At 40.1% G+C, this 17,342-nt stretch overlaps 2 protein-coding genes and 1 long non-coding RNA gene across 3 annotated transcripts in view; 1 reads left to right on the top strand and 2 right to left on the bottom strand.

Annotated features, from left to right (window-relative positions):
* LOC146469417 (excitatory amino acid transporter 3-like) overlaps positions 1-2,776 on the bottom strand; it is a 13,882-nt gene extending 11,106 nt beyond the window's left edge. Inside the window, exon 1 of the mRNA XM_085123444.1 lies at positions 2,106-2,776. Coding sequence (XP_084979570.1) covers positions 2,106-2,575 — 470 coding nt within the window. The 5' untranslated portion in view covers positions 2,576-2,776. The remainder of the gene's footprint in view (positions 1-2,105) is intronic.
* Positions 2,777-4,612: 1,836 nt separating this feature from the next.
* On the top strand, positions 4,613-4,889 carry LOC146469416 (uncharacterized). The gene is made up of 2 exons (XR_014867243.1): positions 4,613-4,732; positions 4,780-4,889. It is a non-coding gene; the product is annotated as an uncharacterized LOC146469416 (long non-coding RNA).
* Positions 4,725-13,172, bottom strand: LOC146469415 (excitatory amino acid transporter 3-like). Its single transcript, XM_085123441.1, has 7 exons — positions 12,657-13,172; positions 11,735-11,777; positions 9,723-10,054; positions 7,928-8,161; positions 6,576-6,770; positions 6,035-6,166; positions 4,725-5,393 (listed from the first exon to the last, which is right to left on the bottom strand). The coding sequence occupies exons 1-7, from the start codon at positions 13,148-13,150 to the stop codon at positions 5,219-5,221; spliced, it is 1,605 nt and encodes a 534-aa protein (XP_084979567.1). The 5' UTR covers positions 13,151-13,172; the 3' UTR covers positions 4,725-5,218.
* Between the last annotated feature and the right edge of the window lie 4,170 nt (positions 13,173-17,342).

Here is a 17,342-nt window from a genome sequence, read left to right as displayed (position 1 = left end):
TTTTTATAGCCGTAGCTACTAATCTGTGAAGAACTCCATTAAGTTCTCTCAAATAAACTGAACTCTGACAGTTACACAATTTTGTAGTCTCATTTTATTCCCTCAGAAGCCCTTCAGACTAATCGCTGGTACTGAGAGTGGTCATATCCAGGGCTCATTACAGTGGTTATTTTACAAACCATTTGAGGGTCTAACTTTCTTCTCTAAATATTTCTGACCATGAGTATGGGTGCGGCTGTGGTTAGAACCCTGCGGTGCTTAATATTATTCTAGAAACTTTTTGTTTTTTTTTATTTTCAGGAGCACAGATATCCAAATAATTATCGTTGCTTTGGGTAGGAATATGCCGTGACTGTAAATTGCAATTAATCCGGATTCATCGGCCATATGGAACTGTGTAGCTCAAGCTAAGCCTAGCTGATGTTACAAAGGGCATTGAAAATGTTGTCCTTCTAAAGGACATTTGTTTGTCTTTTAGCATGTCACTGACACATCAGTTCATCGCAAACAGCCTTACATGAAAAAGATTCAGTCACTTTGTCTAGGCTGCATCTGCCAGCAATAAGATTCGTTTTCCGGGCTCTTATCTGCTTTTTGCTTTAAGTATGTTCTTCATTGGCCTTACAAGCTGAGTGCTAAAAGCATTGGTGGCATTTATACCACTGTTAGGCTAACCTTCAGGCGACACTTACACCACCGGCCCGTGTTACACTACCCGCCTTGAATAGCTTTCGCTAAACGCGGGTAGTGTACATCTGAATAATGTAAAAGATGATTTTAATAAATGGTTGATTTATTTGAGCGTAGCTTACATAAAGCGCGAACTTTCTTATCGTAAAACATTTGTACTAAAAAATCCCATCCTAACAGATAAAAAGCTGGTAACAGATTTAGTACCATGTCAGCTAGGGGATTTTAAGCTTGAAGTCGGACGCAGACAAACTGCCGCGGAAAAAATAGAATCTGGTTGTTAATTTTGTTGGGTGTCCTGCGCGCTCGGTCTCATTGCGTGACAAACATGATCGTCTCATTCTACAGACGATTCCTCTTGTGTGCGTCTTCGGGCTGCAAAATTTCTTCTTCTGCGACCATAGATAATCGCATCATCGTTCTTAATCGTACAATTGAGTTACCTTATTTGCTATAGCTGTGTGGAGACTCAAATATGGTTGAATCTGTCAGGAACTGTAATGTTTCATGGAGGAGTCATACGTACGGTTGTTGATTACTTGTGCTTTGGTAAACATGGTCGAAGGGAAGATAACAATTTTGAAGGGAGAGTGGCGATGAAAAGCAATCTACAGCCACAAGTTTTGCAAGGTAAACTTGTAATGTTGACTTTCAAATCAAATACGGTGCTAAGCACTAAGATTTGCTTGGAATATTGGCTTCGATAACAGACTCTAATTCGATTATTTGTGTTTGTTGACAAGTGGAGTTTGTGATTTTTCTCGACATAAAGCGTGTTTTTTCCGTGCAATAGTTAGGAGCCCCAGACTAATTTTTATATCCTTGAAAAGAAGACTATTTCCACTAATCACAGCCTTAATTTCAAGCGCTTCTGACTTATACCGCATGGGAAAAACGTTTATTGAAAAACTGCTCCAAAATGAGATTTTTAAACAATGAAATATTGGTGATTTTTAAACTCTTGCCGTGTATTCCCAGTTAGGTAAACAATCCTGGTTTTAGACTTGAATCATTTGCCAATGTCTCTTACACAAATATACCAATTTGAAAAAACCGTGCTTCCTTTTGCGCTTTACACGAGCGAAGTTCTTGTGTTGTTACTCGACGCACTAATTTCCGCCATTTTGTGACGGTCGGTGCCCGTTACAGTTTTTGAGAATTTTCTTGAAAATACAGCCAGCTTTGAACAAAAAAAATATATCACGTTTGTTGGCTTATCATAGGGTATCTCTGAGCGAAATATGAAGGTTTTGAATTTTTGAAGCATGTGCCACATTTTACTGATATCACGCGGTCTTCACAGACATTCTCTCTTAAGTTGCTTACTAACTCCAAGGATCTTTCTTCTATTTGATTTACATAGGATTAATCGGATTTAGCCTTGATGGTAATATTAACACACATTACATTCATACCTCAATATATCCAGCAGGGAATCTAGGTTTCTGTATTTCACTGTGTCATCAGACGTTCCTTGCTCACCGGGTTTGTCACGTTTCCCAGGTTGAATCGTCACAACCAAGACCAAACCCAAAAGAGCAGCCAACACCATTGTTGACATATAGTACATAATCGTACGGCGCCCGATTCGGCCCGCCTCTGTAGGATTAAGTCCTGATACTGCAGTTATCAGGCTTGCCATAACCAGGGGCAAAATAAGCATACGTAGCATATCCATCAATAGCTCGCCCGGAAAGCCAATAAGCATGACGGTTGTCGCCTTCTTCTCAGGGTCTGATATGCGATCTACTTCAGGGTTGACGAGAACACCGATCAGCAACCCAATGGTCACGCCACTAATCAGCAAAACCAAGAGAAGGTTATTCCTGACTGTTGCTCCGACACTTTTCCCGTATTGACCACATCGTCGTCCACAAGCAGGCATGTTTTGTTTTCGATAGACGTTTTTGCAAACCAACAAGAAAGCTCAAAACTGTGACCTTTATCGCAATGATGGAACAGGCAGCAGCAGCAGCAGCAACCAGCAATAACAACAAAAGATAATTTCATATGCCTTCTTGAATAAACTTAGTCAACCGTGGTAAATTTATGCATGATGCAAGCGGGAGCGTCAACATTGTTTTTCATATAAGCACAGATAGCCCAAGTTTTACAGGCGTTATACTGACTTTTTACATGCTACAATTTTGTATGGTAATTTGAGTGTCACGGTAACCGTTGCGTATCAATGAAATTATACTTTTTTTTTTTTTTTTTATGGGAGAAAAATGATTCTGGTTTGAGGGTAAATTACGAATGATTTTTTTACTTAAAAAAATATCCACCTGAATTCCATATCCGTTTGATATAACACGTTCTTCAACAACTGTTTTACTACAACATCACATGTAAACGTCAGGAAAATGAATACAAAAAATTGATTTTCAATAGAATAAACAAGTAAAACAACCTTGTAAACTGAATGTCAAATACTCGAGCCTCCTTTACAGCGCAGACCCCCACCTTGTATGGAAGTCTGTGTTGGATCAAGTGGAGGCCTAGGGGTCCTAGGTTCATGCTCCCTCTTATTATTAAAATGAAATAACGCCTGTTAACACAGACATCAAAATAAAAAAACAATGCTACGTTAAAAAATAAAAACAATAAAAACAATGAGATTATATACATTAGTATTATCAGACAAACTGAGAGCATGAAAGCCGAATAATAAAAGTGTACTACAGTGTTTTGGCCTTATGCAAAAAGCTGAGACAGAACCTGAGGTTAAAGTTCTCTTTGATCTGGGAAGAACTAATGACTACGTGTCTGTAAAACTGCAAGTCAGGAGCTAGCTATATGTCCTGCAGTATGCAGTTTTGCGCTTTGTACAAAAAGCTAATTACCACAGCATTCCACCGTGCTACAGATACACAAAGAAAACAACTTAGGTGTTGTATTCAAGTCCTTACGGGAAACGCATTATCGATCAAGTATGGCACGCACCAGGACTACGAGTTGTATAAAACGGCAAATCTGCTTTATAGCTCACTGACTTCAATTGAAGCTTGCCCCAAGAGATAAGTTGCCTGGCTAAGTTATAGTCGAGTTAACATAGACATTTCTCCAACTCATTAGTAATCCATCAAGAGAAAACAAAGAAAATCACTGCTGTGACCGTGGTTTGGTATGTGTTGCTAAATAACCATAAAATTTTGCCAACTTTAGGTTTGAATTTCTCCAAGGATTATTGATCTTTTGAGAAGCCATATTAAACACTTGAAACTGCATTTGATCCGATATCCAAACGCCTTGAAGTCGTTTAGAAAAATCTCAACTCCTTTTCGCTTTTTCATCCTTCTTCTCAGTGTTTGAATCAGTCTGATGAAACACGCTTTCTCTTGTTTAATATATTACTTCCAAGAATGGATAAAAGAAATTTCCTTACCCTGTTATGTTCCTTTCTTGGGTCTGTTATTCTCAATACAAACAGAATTATATATATTGAAATCATCCATGCTACGCAACTACTATTAATGACTATACCAACTACTAAGTAATTACAAGATACAATTTCCCTACATTTATGCCGTGCTGTAACCATGTTTGCGTTTCCACCTAACTTCACAGTGTACCAGGCGATACTTTCAAAGGGTAAGTAATTAGGGATAGCAAAACACGTTCACCGACCAACAGGTCAACTGGTCACAGGATATAGATAACGAACGACAATCAAGTTAATGTACGTAGAGGTCAACGTTTCTCCTAATTTCAACCGGCTACAGTGAGGCCATGGCAAACATGACTACAAGCACAACCATACATGTCTTGGAAAACAAGAAAACGCCATCATTGAGCAACTTAATCAACATCCTGAAATTAGGTTCACAAAGTAGACATAGTATCCCTCTTGTTTTTTTATGCATCGTCTTTAAGCTAGTATGAGACAAAATAAAAGGGAGTAACAACAAATGCATTAAAGATACCAAAAAGTCATCAAAGGCTGCCAAAGTTACCAAAAGTTAACGAAGCTACATATTGATAATCCGTTGCCGCCAATGGCTTAAGACTAGGGCATGGTAATAAAGCTGGATAAATTTAGTAAGTTTTCTTGGACTTGGCGTGCGCGGTACGGCGCCTGTTTTGGTTTAGGATTCCAAGCAAAACAACCGTCTGATCCAAAACCGTAACTCAAAAAGTATAGGGCCTTGTTTTAAGTAAATTCAGTCTCAAATTTAATAACAATATTCTAATAAAGATAATATTCTAATAAAGATAATACATATCAGTTCATACTCTGTTTAGCTAATAATTATACACTTAAGTGGCGACTGCAAGATGACGCAATTATACTCACTAGAAAAACTAATATTCTTTCCGAATTATCAGGCCCAAGGAGTCGCGACACCTAAGATACATCAGTAATTCGGAGGACAAAAACTTCGACTAAACGTGCAAATACGACCGAGTAATGCTATAACGTCACATGAACTGATCCTTAAAGAGGATATCCAGGAATGCACCGCATGGTGTGAGAAAATGAGTATTATGGAGCATGGAATATTCTGATTCTGTTTCTAGTCGGAATTTTTTACATATCAGCAGGATGAGACATTAAAGCGTCATTATCTTTCTTAGGTGGCTCATTCAATGCTACTGCGTCATCATCATTAGAATCAGACTGTAGCTCGTCACATGACAGGTGCTGTACAATCCCAGTGCCTATTGCGTCACCAAGAACGTTCACGGTTGTCACTGAACGGTCTCTGAGAAAGAAACATAGTATTACTTAAGTTTCACGAGGAGGCATGAGGAAGGACGAGCAAGAATGCTCAATGTTTGCTTATGAAGATTTGGTTTTAGTAAATACAAGCTCAGTGACATTGCCGTTATAAACAAGCCGATTGGTCCGCTATCTCAAGGTTCGACTCCTGATAGGAGCACTCGGATTTCCTTCTCCCGAGTTTGCTCGTGTCACTCAATGAATAATACATTATTCTCAAGTACTTTATTACATGTGTCACAGTTAATAATGTTGTACGAGTTGGATCGTATGAGTGATCACTAGTAAGGGTTATTGAGCAGATTGTTTTCCTTGGTGACGTTGGTTCGCAACATGGAAGTTGGGATTTAAGATATTATACTGAATGCTCTAACGAGAGTAAAAAGAACTGTAGCTCTCTTTATTGAGACCATGGGCCAATTTCAAAAATCGTTTACACTTGTAGTTTACAAGGTTGGCCGTTGGTTTTACATGGGCACACAAAACGAAACTCATACAATGTATATTGGACTCACTTGCTGCATGTGTGAGCAATAACAACAGCGCAGACTGTTAGCGACCAATGTAAAGGTTTTATCATATTGGACCCAGGTATGAACACAGCTTGTTGCTTTTAATACTTACATGAACCACTCAACGGCGAAAATGAGGCCTACGTCATGCAGCGGAAGATCGACAGCTTGAAGAAGAATGACTTGCATGATTCCACTACCTGGTATCCCAGCGGCACCAAACGATACGGCAACCGCCATCAGACTGAGTTAGCGGGGGAAAAATTGAAGAAGTATCCGTCAGTACTCTTTCGGCATCTTTAAAAAAGATTTACTCGTTCATAATCGCAACCATTCATCAATCAACGTCCCTTTAAAAGCGGGTGATCATCCTTTCACTACCCCTTTCGAACAAAACTAAAACTTTTGGATCTTATACGGGTAAATTAAAACTAGTTACTCCTAGAAAATGAAGATTCCTTCCTCCTCATCACGTGCTTAGCGTCGGTTACATGCTTTTGCTTTGAGTTCTGATTGGCTTATTGCGCTGCTCACATCTGCTGTGATTGCCCAGAGTAACTGATTACTTTAGTAATTGTTTTACGACACTCAGTTGAAAACTACGCTTTATTCATTCACCCATTCATTCATCATAAAGCGCGCTCTCTACTTACCAAATAATAACAACTCTTCCAGGGCTGAGAGAAATATTGTTAAACTGAGCAACGAATATAGAGGACACCACACGAGCAATTGCTAAGCCGTCCATATTTATAGTGGCTCCAAGGGGAAGCATAAAACGACTGATGCGCGGATCAATGTGGTTGTTTTGCTCCACGCAGCGAATTGTTGTTGGAAGTGTAGCTGCACTGAAATTAAAATTAATAGCCACAATCTTAGAAAAAAAAATAACTAGGGAAAGAAAACACTTTTTTGGTTTTCGGGAGGTAGAGAATTCCGAAGTCAAATCAACACGAAATCCTCATCACGCGCAGCTCACTTACAAGAAACAAACATATATGCGACATTTGGGGGGAACTTAGGCAGCGACGACGGCAACGGCAACGGAAACATTACTTGAAAATACAAATTCGTCTTGTTTGAACTATGTCGCTGTTCCAACTGATTCAACTTGTACACAATCTTGGAACTTAATTGGTATGAGCCGCGTTCAAATTAAGAGAAGGAAAACCGGCTTGACCACTCTGCGCTCACGTTCTCCACAAAACCTTGAATTTGGCCATTTCACGTTGTTTTTAAGCGGACGTCAAAGAAATGTACCAAAATATATAACGGACGTGCAGAGCGGTTGTTTTAGGTTCAGTAAATCAATTGTTTTATGGCGTTGCCGTTGTCGTCACCGTCGTCGTTGCTTAAGTTCCCCAATCGTTTTCATCTGAGTATAGCAACAATCACGAACCTACTTCCTAATAGGTAGACTGCATGTAGAAGTCTCCTATAAACCTTATTCCAAAATGGCTTTCATTTTAATATTCTTTTGTTTATATTCAAATTATCCCTTCTTTCCTCGTTCAAGGTAAAACATTCTTTTGAGTTTTGAGCTTAAGAACGAGGCAAGAAGGGCTAATTTAAATACCAACAAAAGAATATTAAAATAGTAGTAGTCTTGGAATAAGGTCTATTTCCTAAATGTTCCACGTACGTGAAGCAAAGAATGTGTCAACGCAGGCCACTGTCTGTACACAGACTAATTTGCGGTGACTAACCACCCATGACCTAGGCCAAGGCGAAATTTAGGTAAGGCAGTCGTATATGCCCATACATGCGCTATTCCATAGGGAATCCCCCTTTGAGATGAGCTTCTCGATAAGACACAGCCAACCCGGCTATTAATAAAAAGGTTTATTGGGTTTACACCGCCCAATAAGAGTGTCTTAAAACGTTTAGCACAATATGTTTGGCTGTTTCATTATTTTATGATTTTGTTGAGCCTCTGTGGATCAACAGAGTAGGCGCCTAGAAAAGGGTAATACTTTTCGATGAGAAAGTTTTCTGATCTACAAACCTTGAAGCGATGCCAAAAGCTGTCATCAAGGCGTCACCCACACCCTTCATAAATCTGTAAGGGTTTTTCCTCGTGATCACAAAGAAGATGAGCGGTAACAGGACAAGCGCATGGATGAGTAATGCACACAGATCCGTTACAATGTATAGTGCCAGCTTTCCTATGGTGCCTTGAACGTCATCCATGGCTGCAATACGAGCGGCAACCAAACTGCACACCGCTACTGGAGCAATCCTAGGAAATCAAATTACAGTCAGTCAAATGTGCTCATGAGTGTTCCAACGGCAGTAAAACACTATTTTGTGTAATGTGGTCATGGGGGGTAAGAGCAGTCTCAATAAACTTATAACTATAGTAATAATCAAAGATTAGGGAGTGCGATCGATGATCTTGATCCCAGGCTTTCTCTATCTCCTTCGCCACGTTGGTGATGATGTCATCCGCCCATGCAAAGTCTGCGGGGGATGCCGGATACGCGTCCCAAGATCGATTCATTAGCTGATCGATTGTCCCATACAATCTCGACTCCAATCTGTGTTCTTTCTACGTCGAACGCAATTAAATGACATTTGGAAACTTTGAGTAATCTTAAGACTAAGTAGTTTGAGTGATATAAAGCCGACAGCCCCCTCTAATAAAAACCTTCCACCTTCTTGACGCTAAAGACCTGGAGGGGCCTCCTGCTAGAGATCAAACAGTTTTCGGTTGAATTTTAAAATACCTATAACGGCATGCGGTTGTTTATAGGTCTTTTGATTCCAATTTTCTGCAGTTCTAAACAAGGGTAAAATGAAACCGTTAAGGATTGCCCTAAGCTCTAAGAGTTAGAGTTTCACTTTGCTTTGTGTCAATCAGCCAGACGAATGAAGATCTGTGGCTGACAAAACTGTACCTTTCTAAATTTTCTGATGCATAACATGAAAGATGTCAACCGAAGTGTTTTTGAAAAGCTTGTTTGCTTTTTTTAGATTTGAACGCCATTCCAGAAACAAGGCGAAGCAACATTGACCGCATGTCATGACATGCTGCCAACAATAACGAAATTTAAAGGTGCTTGGAAAATTCAATCCGGGGAAGGTGGAGAGTATTTGTCAAGGGCACAACATTCTCATTGAAACCCAGAAACTAATTCTAGGTTGGAAATTTTACCATTAAGGGTGGCGGATGGCGGGGAAGATTTTGGAACGCGCTGCAAAATATTTCAAGATTCGTGGAGTATTTTGCAGTGTGTACCGGGGTATTCGCCGACGTCCGCCATTTCAATTGATTGTCACGACGATCCTAGGGACGAGATGTCGGTCATACATTAACATTTGACGTAGTTGACTGGGTGTCTTCTGAAGTAAGCGTGCTTTAAAATCTTGAGAAAAAAAATGACTAGAAAAATAAGAAGCAAGTGTTCTATTTTTTAAGAAGAGTCTATTGCAGGGATTCAATAGATTTCAACAGTAATGACCGAAGAAAACAGGCTTGATGTTAACGTTTGCCAGCTGGTTACAGGTTTTGGTACCAGAGTGACCATTACAGGTGAGAATGGCTGGGCCATGGGTTTTCTCATTACTTCCGAAAAACATTCAGACCAAAAAAAAATACTTACTGCATAATGTCCACATTTAATAAAATTTTAAGGACTTGAGAAATACATTGGGCTAGTTCGCTAGAAAAACTATCGCTAATCGAAAGGAAACAGGTTTGAAAAATACCGCAGGGCCCGAAACCCTTCAGGAAGATTGAGAAACGGACGCCAGCCTCCTTTACAAATGAAACTAACTTCTTCATGTGACTTCCCACTTACCACATCACTAGAACAACAATCATCATGATCGCTACGTTCAAGGTGGAAAAGAATTCAACCAGCGGTTTTCCTTTCTCGCGCAGTTTCGCCAACACAATGCCGAGCACGATGGAGAACACAGTTAACCCAAGGATATTCATTCCACCTGATGACGTCACACCTGCCGGCACGGTATCTGAGCCCGTGCGCACCTGTTTTTTGATGGTGGTGATGTTGACGGTACCGTTATTGTGCACTGCGGTGATTTGCTCGTTGGGTTCAAGGTGAATGGGCCCGCCTGTCACATTGTAAGTTTTATAACTTGCTGGAACTGAGATGTATTTTGTCTTTTTCTGTTCAATCAAAACAAATGTTTTAATATTTTATCCATAAGGTACTAATCTTTCAGTTAACTTACAGAAAATGAAAACGAGTCAAACAAACCAACAAAGCCTACTAGCAACAACAACAACGACAACATTTACAAATATTTTTCAAAACAGATGGCTTTCACCTGCAATTGTAAATGACCTTTTCGAGGTGAAGGAAAGACATACATAAATAGCTAGGAAGAGAGAAAAATGAATCATATTATATTACCTACAGTGTCAACTGTTAAAGTTATATTATTTTAGGCTGTGCAACCCACCAGAAGTGAGGGAGATTTGACAGCGAGATAAGGTGATGACCGAAAAGGTTGGGCTTAGCTTAACCTTATTTGAGACGCAAAGGGTTTTCGTTAATTAAAGAAATTACACGACGCTTTAATCCAGGACGAAGTGGTTCTCTCCGTTTTACTTGTAAAGCTAATCTACACCTTTGATTTTGCTGTCGCACTCCATGTTCCGCTAGCCTCCCAGAGTCCAAACCCCATCGTAGCCTATTCCGCGGTATATTATAGACCCCATCTTATACAATTCCACTCGGTGACTTTGTCGGTTTATGCATCTATCCTATTAATTATTTATCTCATCGCATTTCAGTCATTCATACTGTCTCAAGCTTTTTCAATTTCTAATGAGGCGGTCGTGTTTAAAAAACTTGCAACCTCATTCTAGTAACTGTGTTGAAAATGCAACGCCGTTGTATAATTAAAAACAGTCGTTCAACTGCAGTCCCCTCCAGCGACAAATCCCCATTAGCCCATTCTGAGAAAAACAACCCCCTCCTCCGCCACACCCACCCGCCCACCCACCCCAAGCTTCCCCTCTCTCTAATCACTAAAACTCTCAAAACAGGGACCCTTATTGCAATAGAGGCGCCAACGCATTATGGGCGCCTTTAGAAAGGCGACCCTTATTGTTATTGGAACGAGGGTGCTGAATCGAGACTTGAGGGCCCTAATTACGAATACCCTCGGAGCAACTATTCTGTGGCTCTGAATGCAACAGAGCACAGCACTACCACAGCATACACGGGAAGGTCCCTGAGGACCTGTTGCGGCGTTTTCATGTTATTAGAAAATGCACAAATAAGTTCGATTGTTTGGTGCATGAAATACTAGTTGTAATACAATTTAAGACCCAGTCTAAACGTGAAATCAGACTTGATCTGAGCTAAAGTATTTGCGTAATTGTATTTTCTTTTAATTACCTTAACAATAGTATTATGATGTCTTTAATCGTTAGTTTTTACTAATGTATTTTGGGGTTTAGAAAACCAATGAGCCGTATTAATCAAATATGTGTCGACTAAAAAGATAGTTTGTAGCTCTCCTCAGTTACAGTTCTCATCATTGTGCTGCTCATTTCCCCAGAATTTAAGAACGCTCGAAATAAATCCGTACTGCCAAAGAGGCAGCTTGTCCAGTCCATGATAGAAGAACAAACGTATACTTACTGATAATGAATAATCAATAACTATTCGCCTCAGGCCTTTGGTTATAAATGCTTTCATGATTTAGATCAAGAAGATTTGCATGATTCATATTTCCTGTTGCAATTGTGTCAAGGGCAAATGGTGTTTGAAAACTCATCCGGGATACACACACAACACTGAAATCAGCTAAAAGAATAGCGAATGTTTTCACTGACCTGGGTGATGGCTGCTTCAACTAGATTACTCGGAAAACAGGTCCTACAAAATAATTCGCACAAAAATAAATCAAAGCTCAGCTCAGTCAACGCAAAGCTCGCTCACGAAAGGTGTTGAAATGTCTTGGTTATTGTATAAAACAAATAGATTCCGTTTTGCCGTGGGTCGGTACTCTGATAACGCACAGAAGGCGTCAAAACGTGGTAAGAATACAAGTCACGCTCGTACTTCTATGTTCTCACCACGTTTGGACGTCATCTGTGCGTTATCAGAGTACAGATCATAGTTACATATCTTAACAAAAACATTTCCATTGGTCAGTTGCTCCAAACATTCCAAATTCTATTGTTGTTTGTGCAGGGTCAAGGCCAAAAAGGCAAACAAAAACATATAACAAAGAAGTTTGTCAGGTTTCATAACCATTGCCTTTAATTAACTATGTACAGATGCACTGCAAAATGGAATCTATTTGTTAAGATAAGTATTCAAGTTTTGGATCGTGAATGTAAAACTTTACATTCAACAAGAAGGGGCGAAATTTCAAAGTGTCAGTTTTTGAATAATCACACCATCATGCCTGAATGGCTTTTTGGTTGTGCTGTTTCTACAAATAACTTAAGCTAAATCACGTAAGGATGAATTCACTTAAACTCAACTGAACTGTTTTCTCACTCACTTTCGTTCTGATTGCTAAGTAAAATTGCCTCGAAATTGGACTCACACGGACAAGAGCGTGACACCTGTTTATTTTGTATCATTTTTTTTTCTAGAAACAACTGAACCGTGATATTTTGACCAGACATGCTTCACTGCAGAAAGTCTAGCTTCTGAATAAGCGCGAGCAACACATAAATCCACTTGAACCACCCATCGTTCTCCCCCTCACCTTTTATGAACTAGTTTTGCCTTAAACAACCATACCTTATCATATCAAGCAGCGAATCCAAATTTCGATGTGTCACACTTCTGTCATTATCTTTTTGTGCGCCATGATCGTCCCTCGAACCAGGACGAATAGCCATCACCAAAGTTAAACCCAACATGGCGGCTAATACCATCGTTGATATGTAGTAGATCATCGTCCGTCGGCCAATTCTTCCCGCCACGTCAGGATTCAAAGTCGATACGGCAGTTATCACACTGGCAATAACCAGAGGTAAAATAATCATCTTCAGCATGTTCATGAACAGTTCTCCAGGAAAGTTGATCAGCATTATTACAGTGGCTTTCTTCTCAGGGTCAGTGATGCGATTCACGGGATCATTGATTATTGCGCCAATAGCAAAGCCCACAACTGCTCCAGTAACCATCAAAACAAGCAAAAGATTTCGCTTTAACATGTGATAAAAGGCATTGCAACATCGCCCACAATTGCCTCGGCGGCTGCGAATATTGGCAAATGCTCTACAAGCCATTTCGTTGCATCTGGTTAGATTATGGTCTGTGCATGGGTACTTGTCATGCCTTAGGGCCAAATTGCCGCAATGGGTGCCATCCCGAAAAGGATACAGACGCATACAAATTATTACTTATTATGCAATCGTGGTCTTAATTATTCGAACTGAAAAATGAAATCATCTGACACTCTCTGTTGTCATCTTGTGCTAATTTTAAATTCAAGGCACGATCTACTGTAGAACAATCACTGCGTTACTGTTTTTTTGTTTACTAAAAAAAACAGGTGAAAATGCGCTTTGGGAACTTCTGGCTCATTGGAAGCCCACTCGCGTGAGTATCTTAACCCTGGGACTTTCACGATAAGTGATTTACGATTTTTAATCGACGTCAGCTGCTAAAAAAGGTCTGCAAGACCGTCTGCGTTTACGTACTTCATGTTGCACAACCCTCAAAAAATGCATAAAAACGACGTCCACATTTTTCGAACGCAATCCTGTTAAACAAAGTATGACTGATCAGCACGAGTACTGGAACTGTCGGAAGTCTCAAACAGTTTCATCAGGTTCACGCGTTATCACTTCAATATGTTACAATCGCCCCCGTAGAATAAACGAAGACTGCCATAACTCTTGGCATTTTATAACGTGACGAGAAGGGTACCGAATTATAAAGCTGTGAAACAGTTCACGAAAGAACATAAACTAGAAAAAAATAGGAATCATAGTAATTTTAAAGTAATAACGAAGTTGATAAGACCTTAAGAAAACTGAATTACCATAACATAACATACTTCATTGACTTACCCCGAGAGGCTTTTCAAAGACGATGAACTAATCTAAAAATTGATACAATGTACAATGTAATAAAAACAGAATCGAAAAGATATAAAAACTATTTTCAAAAAATACTGTTGGATATAGTAAGGCATTAATTATGTATTTAAGAATTATAGAGTTCTTTGCTGAGTTTACATTTAAGACGGTATTTAAAAACAGACACGGATTCAGAAAGTTTAAGGGAGCAGTCTATATTTACAGTTCTATAATAAAACGTTCTCTGGCCGGTTGCAGTTTTGAAAAGGGGTATGTTCAGTTTTTGAGAGCTCCTGGTATTAAAGCCACTGATCTCTACACGTTTGATGAACTTAGATGACAGGTATACAGAGGCACAGTTTGTTAAGCACTTAAAAAGGTCATTGTGGCTCTGCGATGATAAAGCTGGCTTGCCACAAGGAGCCAGTTGAGCTCCTTAAGGATCGGCGTGACATGACCATATTTGCGCGCGTTGTTCACAATGCGGCACGCAAAGTTCTGAACGGCTTGTAATTTCTTAATGTTACATTTAGATGTGTTTGCCACTCATTTGAACAATAAAATAATTTGCTAAATACTAGCGTGTTTATAATTGTGAAGAGAGTGCGTTTATCGAATGCATGCCTGGCTCGACTAATTTGTCCGAGGCGAGACATACATGAGGAGACAGTTTCAATGACGTGTTCATCATAGGTGAAATTAGAGTCCAAAGAGACGCCAAGGTTTTTGGTAGTGTGTTTGGGAACAAGGTCCCTTCCCATAAATGGAAGACAGAAATTGTCAAGTTTTGAGCGTGACTGCTTGCTTCCGAACACCATCAGTTTAGTTTTGCCAGGGTTCAGTAGCAAGAAGTTGGAGCACCATTCTCTTATCTTAAGTAGGCCGTTTTGCATTACAGTAATAGGATCTAGCTTGTCTTTCACTTGAAAGGAAAAGATGAGTTTCGTATCATCTACGTAACTTTGAGAGCTACACTTCTGCGGTACTGAGTATACTAAAAAGGAAGGGGCCTAGTATACTTCCCTGAGGCACACCACTGACCATTGGTAGGGCCTCCGATAGCGTCCGATAGCGTTGGGTGGATTCGTACAACTTGTCACCTATCGGTCAGGTAGCTACGGAACCACTGAAGGGTAGAAATAGAGTTACCGACATCTTGTAATTTCAAAATTAGTGCCTCGTGGCTGACGCTATCGTAAGCTTTAGATTTGCTCATATCTAGAAATACAACAACAGTTAACTTCTTTTTGTCAATGGCGTTAAGGATTGTGTCCGTTGTTTCAATGACAGATGTCTCGGTCAAATGCCATTTCTTGTTGCCGCTTTGGGTTTTTGTTAACCTGTTTTTTGATTGCAAATAGGAAATGAATTGGTTGTGTACAACCCTTTCACAGACCTTCGATAAAACTGGTAGAAGTGAAATGGGCCTATTGTTAGTTGCCTGCTTGTGGTCCTCGTTTTTAGGAATTGGTGTGACTTCAGCTGTTTTCCATTCGGAGGGAAACGTGCAAGTAGCAAAAGAAGCATTAACAATAGACGTGATTGCAGGAAGAATCGGAGTGAGGCAGTCCTTGATAACACGGATTGGAATTTTGTCGATCCCAGGGACCTTGTTAGAAGGCATTGATGTTACTATGCACCAAGATCTTTTCTTTCTATGGCATTTAGCATGAACTGCTCAGGCAAAAGGTGTTGTCTTTGGTAGAAAATAACTCTCGTTAAGTGATTGATTACATTTATGGGCCAAAGACCTTATTTTGTCAAAAGTGTTTTGACCAACGGAGACGTAAAAACAATTAAATTCTTCTGCGACAGTTTTTATATCCTTGCTAAATGTTCGCTCAGATGTAGATTTATTGGGGATGTAGTGGCGGATCGCTTCCCATATGTTATTGGTGTTGTTTTGGTTCCCTGAATCTGTTCGGCGACAAATTGTCCTTCAGCAATTCTAATTTCCCGTTTAACTTCATTTCTGAAGTTTCTGTAGGCAGTCCAGGCCATACGATCGTTGGTTTTCTTCGCCTCCTTGCGCCTGCGGTCCCTGGTCCTCATTAACCCACGTATGTTATCGGTTACCCATGGGTTTGGTTTACCGCGAGCTTTAAAGGTCTTTACCGGCGGAGCATGGTGGTCGAGTATGTCCGTGAATAATGAATCGAATGCAAAGGGTTTTTCCTCGACTTCGTCAAAGACATCAACAATCGACGACGGTCCATTGATACGTCGTTGTAAAAAGCTTCAGGGTTGTACTGTTTGTAACTTCTGGTAGTAATATACACAGGTTTGGAGCGCGCCTTCTTTAGTTTCAGGGTAACATAAACTAAATCGTGGTCGCTGATCGAGCTTTCCATAACTGTAGTCTTCTGAACTTGTTTGGAATCAGATGCCAGGATAACGTCCCGAATCGATTTAGAAGTCCCTGTAACTCGTGTTGGTGCAATGATAAGCTGTGTCAGATTATTGGAGCGACAGAAGTTAATAACGGCTTTAGCCTCAGGGTTGTCACTGTTCTCAAGTCTACAATTCAGGTCTCCCAATATATAAACAGGCATGTTAAACGACAATGCGTAGATAAAGTTCTCTTTGAGGTCTGCGTCAAAACTCGATAAAGGAGTATCCGGAGGTCTATAAGTCAATACAATACAATATTCATTGTTAGTCGTGCAGACAATAAGAGACTTCGGGTTCCTGACCTGGATTATCAGCCAAAGTTTGGTGAAAGCCGGAGGCTGTGATGAGTGAGATGTTACTAAGATACTCAATCTTGTAGTTCTCTGAAACATAAGCACAAATCCCGCCGCCTCTCTTATTCTGGCGATCAACACGGTAGATAGCTTAACCGGGAATCTCTGCTTCCAAGTCTTTAACCAAGCTTTCAAAGCATGTTTCGGAGATAGTAAAAATGTCGCACTTGTTCGCCAGAACTGTTTCTTTTACACGAAGATAGTGATCTCGGCATTTCAGAGAGCGAACGTTGAGATGTGCTACTTTCACGTTGCCAGTCGACTTGTCAGGCGTATTCGCAGGGTAGTGAGTAGGTCCAGGGTTCAGCCCCAAGACATGCAGTAGTTGTATAATAGGTCTAAAGGCCGATGTTGAATTGTCGTAGTAGGCCGTAGTGGCCTAATAGGCCTAATGTAGTAGGTTGTAGTGGCCTAGTCACGAGGGTCCGCCATTTTGTAGCGTACAACTTGCGGAGGTTTAAATCCCAGCTAGTGTCTGCTTAAAGTTGACACGTCTACTCACCATAATAACATGCAGGCCAATTGAAATTTTCTTGTTAATTCAGTAGTTTCAGTTTTTCAATCGGTGGTTTTCTACTCTGGCCACTAAATAAGCTTCTTAAAGGGGAAGTATCACGAAAATTTGATGTCATTTCAAAACTCAAAATGTCTGT

This window comes from Pavona decussata, unplaced genomic scaffold (assembly GCF_977016875.1).
Source record: "Pavona decussata unplaced genomic scaffold, jaPavDecu1.1 SCAFFOLD_124, whole genome shotgun sequence".
NCBI lineage: Eukaryota > Metazoa > Cnidaria > Anthozoa > Scleractinia > Agariciidae > Pavona > Pavona decussata.
The sequence above is the reverse complement of the archived record's forward strand: the minus strand, read 5'-3'. Positions and strand labels throughout refer to the sequence as shown.